Source organism: Octopus bimaculoides, chromosome 17, assembly GCF_001194135.2.
Source record: "Octopus bimaculoides isolate UCB-OBI-ISO-001 chromosome 17, ASM119413v2, whole genome shotgun sequence".
NCBI lineage: Eukaryota > Metazoa > Mollusca > Cephalopoda > Octopoda > Octopodidae > Octopus > Octopus bimaculoides.
In genome coordinates, this window is record NC_068997.1 from 50,642,180 (window position 1) to 50,653,091 (window position 10,912).

General features: G+C 36.4%; 2 protein-coding genes across 5 annotated transcripts in view; one reads left to right on the forward strand and one right to left on the reverse strand.

The window, feature by feature from the left end:
• Positions 1-6,337, forward strand: part of LOC106874798 (uncharacterized) — a 122,748-nt gene extending 116,411 nt beyond the window's left edge. For all 4 annotated transcript variants that reach the window (XM_052973967.1, XM_052973965.1, XM_014922654.2 and 1 more), the window contains 5 exons: positions 1,040-1,186; positions 2,071-2,435; positions 3,935-4,028; positions 5,753-5,832; positions 6,141-6,337. In XM_052973967.1, coding sequence (XP_052829927.1) covers positions 1,040-1,186; positions 2,071-2,435; positions 3,935-4,028; positions 5,753-5,832; positions 6,141-6,236 — 782 coding nt within the window. In that variant the 3' untranslated portion in view covers positions 6,237-6,337. The remainder of the gene's footprint in view (positions 1-1,039; positions 1,187-2,070; positions 2,436-3,934; positions 4,029-5,752; positions 5,833-6,140) is intronic.
• A 233-nt stretch (positions 6,338-6,570) lies between these two features.
• LOC106874802 (40S ribosomal protein S15) overlaps positions 6,571-10,912 on the reverse strand; it is an 8,440-nt gene continuing 4,098 nt past the window's right edge. The window contains exons 4-5 of the mRNA XM_014922658.2: positions 9,147-9,248; positions 6,571-6,703 (exon numbers count right to left, since the gene is read on the reverse strand). Coding sequence (XP_014778144.1) covers positions 6,590-6,703; positions 9,147-9,248 — 216 coding nt within the window. The 3' untranslated portion in view covers positions 6,571-6,589. The remainder of the gene's footprint in view (positions 6,704-9,146; positions 9,249-10,912) is intronic.

Sequence of the window (10,912 nt, forward strand, 5' to 3'; positions counted from 1 at the left end):
ATATATATATATATATATACGAAGCAAATAATTCACGAGAAAATAATTTGTGAAGATATCATTGACTCTATTATTATCTAGTGTAACAATAATAACTGACTCAATAATATAAGTGATTGCAGGCCCCCCAAAAAATATTAAATAGCTGAAGGATTAAAATTAATCAAAGGACATACGAAGTATGTCTACCTGCTGGAAATAACAGTCAAAACTCTTATTTCCTACAGGTAGAAATACTTAGTATGTCCTTTGATTAATTTTAATTATATATATATATATATATGGTGTATATCTTAGTGTGTTTGTGTTTGTCCCCTGCCTATATATATATATGAGAAAATAAGATGACAAAGGAATAAAGAATAATCCTATGAACTTCATTTGCTTACAGCTGTTTCTGCAGAAACAGCTCTGGGCTAACAAAGGTCATAAAATAATTGTCTATTCCTTTCTCATCTTGTTTTCTTATTACTCTGTACTCGTCTAACACTTTATTCTGAAACATACGTATATTGAGTTCTACACCAGTTTTTACAATGCCTAAGCAAAATATTAAAACATATATATATATATATAGTTAAGATTCAGTTAAATTAGGTACTTAAATTGAGAGGCACCTTGCCAGTTCAGTACAGTTTATACAGCTCAAATTTAGGTTTCTTTCAAATGTGATGCTTCTGGTGATCGATTAAATGGAGCTGCTTGAAACGGCCGTAATGTATTGATACTTATACATTCTTGTTACTTATTTAAATTATATATATGTAAATGAGCATCACCATCATACAAGTGATGTTCTTTGTTTCCAGTCTTCTAGGAAAAAACCTGTCTGACCAAAGGGAAATATCACCTTGCTTGGAAACGAGTGAGCATTGGTGACAGGAAGAGCATCCAGCCATAAAAAACACATGCTCACTTCATTTCTTTCCTGTCTTCTCATGTCCGTTCTAACACAACCCTCATTACTAAACTACTGTAATCCTGCTGTAACCACTAAATTTAATGATAAGAATTAATCAGTCTTTGAATGTTATTACAGAGTGTCACCTGAAACCATTCCACGAGGACAGACGATATTACCTGGAGTTTGTCCCTGGTCATGGAATGAGACCTCGACCTTGTTCTGCAGGCACTATCTATAATCACACTAGATGTCAGTGTGTCATTGGATCTGTTGAAGTTACAGGTAAGTAGGAACACATTTAACAAGGATAAAATATGCTATGTGCATGCATATATGTATGTGTGTGAATGTGTATGTGTGTTTGTGAATGTGTATGTATATAACTTCCATACATACATATGTCTGAGTATATATCTACCTATATATATCTATATCCAGACACCTTTAATTTTCAAAATCTTTCCTTTAATATTAATTGGTTGAAGGAGAGGTTTTCTTCTAGCTGTTTGTCCTTAATACCCAAGCTTATGCAGATATGTCACACACATTCTTGGACTAACTTCTAGCTGTTTTGCAATGTCAGAAGCCTTCGAATGGGGTTCGTTTTCCACAATTCTCTTCTAACAGCGAAGCTTCCTTTCCGAGGGCCCAGGTCGGCCGGGACGAGAATCTGTTGATTCTTTTCCTTTAACAGTAGCAAGAGGAATTTGAAGATTTTCGGCAATTTTTCACTAGCTAAGACCAGCCTCAGATTGCCCAACAATACGACCTCTTTGAAAATCTGACAGTTCTGCTGAATTTTTTGTGCGTGATATGGTTGCTCTTCACAAATGTTTAATATAATGGCACATGGAATGAAAAAGAATAATTACATTGTAAATTCTACACTGCTGAAAACATATTAAGACGCTTAGATCAGAAATTTTGAAAATTTAAAGGTGTCTATTTATTTCCTGCATGTCTGTGTATATATTCTATATGGTTTGTACAATGATACGTTGAGCTTCTTTTATGAGTACTACCAAATTACTTGAATGCATATATTGTGACTATAACAGGCTTCTAGAGTTTCCACTCACAAGGCTTAGGTTGGCAAGCAAACTTCTTAACCACATTACAATGTCTGCGTTTATGTATTAATGATAAAAATATTTGTTTTACTTTAGAATGTGAACCAGAATTCTTCTTGGACTTCAATTACCAAATTGCTGATAAATCAAGGAACGGTCTCCCTCTCACTGTGTTTGGCGTCTATCCGCAACAAGGGGCAGGTGTTTTTAATAACGACAGTCACATTAAGATTTGGCGTTTCTCTGATGCTCACATTGGTAACAAGCTAACAATTCACATCAAGTTTAAAGACACTGGAAGCCATAGGAACCGAATTGAGTATTTAATATCTAACTGTTACCAAGACAACCGTCAAAAGACCAGCTCCGTGGCTTTGGCTCTCAACTGGAGAACAAGGGAAGTTTTGATGCTGGTCGATACAAATAAATCTGAGCCAAAAGTCCTTCGTTTAAAGTACACGGTAAGGGCTTTAAATTATAGTATTGTTCCGTTTATATATTTGTTTTGCAAGATTTTTGATGTGAAATCGTGTGTTTTTATTGGCTAAACTGGCAATATGACCATCCCCAAATACAATATAGTATTGTTGTTATGCAGTAATTGTCCTACCATTTCTGGAAGTAGAGACCATCATCTTCAATGTTTGTTTTCCATGCTGGTATGGGTTGGACAGTTTGACAAGAGCTTGCAAGCCAGAGAGTGTTACCTGACTCCAATAGTCTGTTTTGGCATGGGTTCTACAGCTGGATGCCCTTCCTAATTGCCAACCACTTCACAGTGTGTGGACTGGGTGCTTTATACACGACACCAGTACCAATGCTTTTTACATGATGCAGTGAATATAAGTTCATTCCCATTCAATAGTCTCTACAATATACGGATCAAAGTGTCTTTAATTCTATTGCACTATTGAGATTTCAATATTATTGACACATGGCTGAGTGGTTCAGGCACTGAGCTCACAATCATGAGGTTATAGGTTCGATTCCTGCACCAAACACACTGGATGTTGTGTTAGATTAAGAGTTACAAGGTGTCTGTTTCCATGGTTACATAGGTAACTAAAACAAAAGCTATGCTACAAATCACCCTCAATTCTGAGTGACTGCTGTATTAGTTCAGTATCTTCTTCCGCCCTTTTAAAGCCTAGACAAGCTCATGGGCCTGGCTTCCATGGCGTATGTGTTCCCCCCAGCTGGACGGGACACCAGTCCATCACAGCGTTACTCAAGAAACAAGAAGAGTGAGATAAAGTTGGGGCGAAAAAGTACAACAGGGGTCGCCACTACCCCCTACCAGAGCCTCGTGGAGCTTTTAGGTGTTTTTGCTCAATAAACACACAATGCCGAGTCTGGGAATCAAAACCGTGAGTCCGCTGCCATAACCACTGGGCCATTGCACCTCCACCTTAGTTCAGTGTAGCTATCTAATATTTTAGTCCTTTCGTATTTAAACTGGCCAAAATATTCTACCTGCTTTTATATTAAACTAGCTAGATGTGGCCTCTCACACACAATATTATTCTAAAAACTAATAGTTACCTCATCAAAATCTCAATGCTATCAGCTGATGCAGGATTCGCTCAAAGCAATGTGGATAAATAAGGATTACATTTGACAGATTAATCCAAATGCTAAAGAGCATGGAGAGATGTTGATGATGATAATGTTGCTAGTGTGTTACCATATTATTATGCTGCTATAGAGCTGTTATGTTAGCATCATAGTAAAAAATGGTGAGCTGGCTGAATCACAACTCCAGCAGCATTTCTCTGGCTTTGTGAACCAAGTTCAAATGCTGTCAAGGTTGACTTTGCCTTTCATCTTTTCAAGTACCAGTGGAGCGCTGAGGTCAGTGTAATCAACTAGACTCTAGTACAAACAGTTATATCACTGTTACCAGTCTTATTTATAATTATGTTACAGCATTATTGTGTCATACTCTTAATTCCTTCAACAGCCCAACCAATGGGAAAATCTTACTCTGAACTATGATGGTGAAATAATCCAAGCACAACTGGGACAAACTGTATCAGAGAGAGTCCCCTTGCAAGGTTAGTTGGTTCTTTTTTTTTATTCCATCATTTAATGCCTGGCTCCCATAGTCCTGTAGAATCTGACTGGGTGGAGGACTGCATCATGCTGTCTACTTAGGTATGGAGTAAAGATTATTTGCCAACATAACATGGCAGTCCTGGTTTAGGACGAATGTTGCTGTAATTTAGCCCCAGGAGACATCATCTCCAGCTGACTATACGCCACAATCTGTGTCCTTATATTTTCAAACAAGGGAATCTAGCAACCCCATTCAGCTAAAAACAATATCTGTGTATCGCGATTTCCGGGTCATATAAGGACACAGATCGTGTCGTATAGCCAACTGGAGACAATGTCTCCTGGGGCTAAACTACAGCAACATTCGTCCTAAACCAGGACTGCCATGTTATGTTGGCAAACAATCTTTACTACAAAGCACTGTTACTGAATATCTCTCATTGTGAAACTTACTCAGGTATGGTTTCTAAAGCTGGATGCTCTTCTTAGTGCTTTGCTTGTACAAGGATACATTTATAAAATAGGTTGGGACAGAGTTTTCTACAACTGGAAATTTTATATAAATACCTTTCAAACAGCATAGATTACGATTATAAAGAAATTTGTGGGAAAATTCATAAGATCTGAGTTTTTTGCCCATAACTTGGTGAACGTTTGTTGTGGATAGCAGGTACTCTTTTACTTGTTTCAGTCATTTGACTGTGGCCATGCTGGAGCACCACCTTTAGTCAAGCAAATCGACCCCAGGACTTATTCATTGGAAGCCTAGTACTTATTCTATCGGTCTCTTTTGCCACTAAGTTACGGGGACATAAACACACTACCATCGACTGTCAAGCGATGTTGGGGGGACAAACATATATATATATACACGACGGACTTCTTTCAGTTTCCATCTACCAAATCCACTCACAAGGCTTTGGTCAACCCGAGGCTATAGAAGACACTTGCCCAAGGTGTCACGCGGTGGGACTGAACCCAGAACTATGTGGTTGATAAGCAAGCTACTTACCACACAGCCACTCCTGATGAACTTTGGGAATAAAACAATGTTATTTTCATCTCTGTTCAATGTTGTTACCAGTGCCATAAATCTTTCTCGATCTGCCTCTTTCTCTTCCTTCACGGACACTACCCCTTACTTCCACTCCATTCAATTCTTTCATTCCCCACCCCTAATGCCATTTATTGCCCCATCAACACATTTTTCTTGTGTACCTAGATTTTTGTTGCCAGAGACAAGAGTTAATACTTTAAGACACCCACAAGTCCATCTCCTGTTTATTTCCCCAGTGGGAATTAAAATAGCATGGCTTTCAGTACCAGTTCTATACTATATGCACACACATTACCTACATGTTTTCATAGACCACTAAATTGAAGGAAATCATTGAGTTTAATTAAAAAGAATTCTCTACAACCCTTCTATGTCAAATTTGACACTTTAGAGACATCAGATCTTAAGAATGATCTGGTGCCTCTAAAGTGTCAAATTTGATAAAATTTAACACGAAGGGGTGTAAATAATTTTTTTTTTTTTGCTATCTCCACTTTAGAGACATCAGATCCTATGAAGGTTGGAAAGGATCTGGTGTCTCTAAAGTGTCAAATTTGATAAAAACTTGACAGGAGGGGTGTATAGAACTCTTTTTTAATAATTCTTTCTGGAATTACCCCCTTGGTGTACTAAATCTAAAGTTCTGTTTCTATGTGCTGCTACCAGGTGAAATTGAACCTCGACCAAGTGGTTTTATTGTTGGTAATTGTGGTCATTTCCCAAGCTTCACAGGTTTAATACAAGAGGTAAGCCTTTTTTTTTCTTCCGTACAATTATTTGTCATGATTATCATCATAATTTGTTATTTACACAATCATAAACACCATATAACATGCTTACTAATTCTGATATTCTTGAAAAAGCTGTCCTTAGAGCTTCCTTAATAATCCTACTGGCATAATGTCATCAAAGCTATAATAATAAAATTGTTCAGAACCTTTGCATTGCACTAATTAGAAACCTATCTGCTGAGTCAAAAGGTAGTTTGCTGTTAGTCCCATCAGAATAACAAAACATCAACTTGTGATTAAAATTCTTTTTTTTTTTTAAACAGGTTCAAATCTACCTCTGTAATCCACGAAGAGAGAAACTGATGGACAGGCATTACCTAGACATAGTAGCAAGTGAACTCAACTCACCAGTGACTTGAACTTCAGCAGCAGATATCACCTAACAACTAGACATAGGACTGTTGAATTATTTAGTTATCACATGTGTACATACTTAGGAAAATAAATACAAGATTTAAAACAAAAATATGTGAATTTGTCTATATTGCATGCATATTCAATCAGACTTAATTGTATCTGTTTAATCACCTGTTTGGTCAGGTAAGCCAGGACTGAGCAATCTAGTGTCAACACTATCTGGATGGAGTAAAAAAATTATACAAACACTTGCAACTAAATAAAAATAAAAGACAAAATTGCCAAACAACCACCGTCAGTCGTTGCTAAGGAGAAAGGAGAAACAAGGAAAACACAAACAGTAAATAATTTTCATTTATTTCAGAGGGATAAATCTGGAAGAATGGGTGGCGCCAATACCTGGACGACCATGCTTCACAGGTTTGTATGTGATACTGAATTCACCCAAATAATGGCCAATCATTTCAGGCTGAAAGAAAGAAAAAATTTATAGCCCTTAACTTTCTTTTAAAATACAACACCACTACTTTGGTTATAATTAATTTTAAAAATTATTTTTAGAAATAACTTTGTTGTTATTGAACTGAATCTAATATAAATTTGATAGGCTGAGCCCTTTAGCATCCAGACTACTCTTCTGTCCAACACGATGCCTATTCAGGCATTAACTTGTAACTAGAAGATGCTGATATGATGTGATTGCCGGTTTTATATGAATGTTACTAGACAGATCCTAACCAACAACCAGAATGTCCACGTTTTATTGAGATTAAGACTGGAGACTAGAATACTTCCACACCATTATTACATCAGACCCTCTCCCCACAACACTGAAATTCTAAATTCTATGAAAAATAGAGGAAGACATTAGAGAGCTGTGTGAGCTTAAGTTTGTTGCTAAAATTCCTGAGAATACCTGGGTCAATTCAGAAATCTAGTGTCAGCACAATATTCATCTGAGTGAGCTGAGAAGATTCATCATAAATGTTCCAGAATGAGTCGTGTGGAATTACATATATACTAATATTGCTTTTAACCCTTTAGCATTCAAATTGCTCTGCCAAATGTAGTACTTGTTTATTCACATAATTTTGAATTCATCTTGCATTATCTCATAGATTCCAGATTTCAATTTTTACTGGATCTGGATGGTTTGAACCTAGAATATTTTGGCCAAATATGGCTGGTTAAATGCTCAAGGCTTCAAGTGTCCCTATTTAAATGAAAAGAATCTCTACAAATTATTTTATCTAAGAACCACTTGCTATGTTATGTTCTAAAATCAGCCAAAACAGTTATTTGGGATGGAGTAGCTGCTACATACATTCAGCTTGATATGTAAAAGAAATGCAATCCTCTCTCCATCTCAACCAGTTCAGGAAAATCATAAACCAAGTACCACCCCTCTAAACATATATGCCAACATGGAACATAATGCTGCTAAGTAGGAGGGAGCCACATGAGCTAACACTAAGATTACCATGTAACCACAAATGCTTTATTCTAGGAGAAAATACAACCAGATTTTAACTCCAGTTAAAATCTGGTTGTATAAGTGGTAAATATGAATATTAGTAGTCTAGCATATCAACACATTTTGATCTCGATAACATCTACATCTCAATTTAATAAAGATCTATAACCTGAAAATAACAAATCTGATCATCTGGATCAAGTCAGTAATCTTGTGTCAACACAACAATCATCGGAGTGAGCTGAGTAGATTCATCATGAATGTTCCAGAACGATTTGTCTGATATTAACTCGCTTTCAGTAAATTTTCTACAGCTAAATTCCTTCCATGTCACTAACCAATTTGTCCACCAAGAGCCCTCTTGACTATGTTATCCCACTCATTAACTTTTCTTTACAGAATGTACTGGTGGATGCATTGTTATTGCTGGCACAAAAAGCAGTGAGGCTGCCTTGTACCTATCCCATTCGCTGTCTCCTTTATACAATAGTGTGGTACAGCCAATATTGGATAAAGGAAAGGGTGATTGCAGAATCAAATCATCAACAGTGTTCATAACTCAGAAGCCCTTTGACTTCTGTGTATTCCAAAAGTATAACTATGTACATCAGATAGCTACAAAAATCTTATATTATCAAAATAATGGTTTCGAATTTTGGCAGAAGGCCAGTAATTTCAGTGGGCTGGTTAAGTCAATTACATGAACTCCAGAGCACAACTGTCACTGCCTTTATAATAATGATGGGAGGGGATGAGTCAATTACATCGGCCCCAGTAGAATTTGAACTCATAACAGAGTGACTGGTGAATACCGCTAAGCATTTCATCCAGCGTGCTAACCATTCTGCCAGCTCACCACCTAACATCATAATATTAATAACTGATAGAAATATCAGTTGATTTCTACAATTCATTACATTTCCTGATGTTACCTCTAATGGCAAAAATAAACTTCCCAAGTCACCATCATAAAATGGGTGACACTAATTAGTGAGCATTTCATTTCATATGGTAATATTTAAACCAAATTTAAATAACTTTGTACTTCACTCATTCCATCTACAATTTTGGGACAAACTTCAGTTCTATATCTAAGAACCATGTCATATTGTGATAAAAGCACAGCTTTAACCCTTTAGTGTTTAAACCGGCTATATCCGGCCCAAATATTCTACCCATTTTATGCTCAAACTGGCCAGAACCAGCCTCTCACACCTACCCTACAATGTCATTCTAAAAATAAACAATTACATCTTTCAACTCTTGAAGCTACAAGATAATACCAGATTAATTTTTAAAAATGTAAATGAATAAGGATTACTTTTGACATATTAATTTGAATGCTAAAGGATTAACATATTAATACAAAAATGGCTACAGCTGAATAATTTTGCTGGAATCTAACCAAGACATGGACAATTCTAAAATCTTCACTTACCTTTATTTCAACTTGGTTAAAACTTTTGCCATTGTAGATACCAACAATGCTCCCAATCATTTCGGGTACAATAATCATGTTTCTTAAATGAGTTTTGACAACCTGCAACATACAAACAAAACCACATTTAACATGAGTTCTCAATGTTTTATTGATGCATTTATGTCAGCCTTTTTCTATGCCAGCATGAATTCGACAAGACTTCTTGAGACAGTATTTGGTGACCAAAACGAGCAGGCTTACTTGGGTGTTAGGGTCTTGTTCCACTGCATGGCATTCTGGGCAAGCATCTTTTACAAACCTACAAAAATCCATCAGAGTGGATTTGATAGACAGAAACTGAAAGAAGCCCATCATATATACATGTGTGTGCACTCCTGACTTGACATTTTGCTATGGCAGTCAATGAGCATCACCATCATACAAGTGACATGGTTTCTTTCTAGTCTTCCGTGGAAAATGTGTTTGATCAAGGGAAATATTACTTTCATTGGTAACACGAAGGGCATAAATCTGCCTCAATAAATCCCGTCTGACCTGTGCCAGTATGGAAAGGTGGACATTGAAGTATGTTAATGATGAATGGTCTTCTGTAGTTTCTACGCATCAAATTCCACCCCAAAATCTGTGGCTATAGAAGAATGCACAAGCCCAAGAGGCTGGAAACTTTTGTTTAATCCGTTATGATACACACAATCTCAAAACTTCACATAACAATTTCATGTTAATTTATACTTCAAACAAAAGTATTTTAACAGAAATACAACAATACAAGGGTTAATGTTCTCATCTATTAACCTTTAAATGGTGGACATCATTGACACGTGAGCCTCTGCTTCGTAGAATGTGCCTATGATTGATACTTAAGTGACACTTGATGAGAAAAATCAAGTCGCAAATGGAAGAATTAAACAGTGAAGATGTTTTTTCTGTCTTTTCTTAATCATTAGACGAGGTAGATAATGATGTTCTAGATAGCATGGAACAAAGTGATGCTTCCACTAGCTCTGGATGGAAAAAGTGCACCAACTTTTCTCCTTTTGTACATTTGACAACAATGCTGGTGTGTCAAAATGAATTTATGCTTACCCTGGACATGCAAAGAAGTGAATATCTGATACTGAGATTGTAAATTTTCAATTTTTGCACATTTTAAAAATGAAAAAAATTACCCTTAGCCCTTAACCAATCATTGGTGAGAACATATAAAAAGTGTTTGCATGCTTTATAACCAAGTGACAATGTAGAAATATTTTATATTTCAAATTATACCCGAATCTTAACATATTGTTATCCCCTGATGTTAATGATTAAAACAGCAAACATCAACAGAAATTTTATGCCAAGGCAATATAGAGAAGAACCTTCATAAATTGCTCACAACTAATTAGGCTACATGTTCAACCATATGGACACACCATAAATTCTGAGAATCATGGACAGCAAAATCTGAGAGAGAGAACAATGTTTTGTGGTGATTCTCTATATATGGGTCATCCCATAAATAATGCGGTTTTCTCAAATGTATGAACTTAAAGTCAGAGGGGGACAGGATAAACTACCTGCATCACCTTGCTATAAAAACAGGTAGTAATTTTACCTTGTACTTACGAAAAGGAGAAACATGGGCATCCCAGGCTAAAGCAAGTCTTCACCCATGTAAGGTATTGTATGTCTGGTGGGATATGAAAGGTTTAGTCAACTTTCAACTTTTAAACCCAAACCAAATGATAAAGATCTACTGGAAGCAGCTTAAGTCAGTGCTA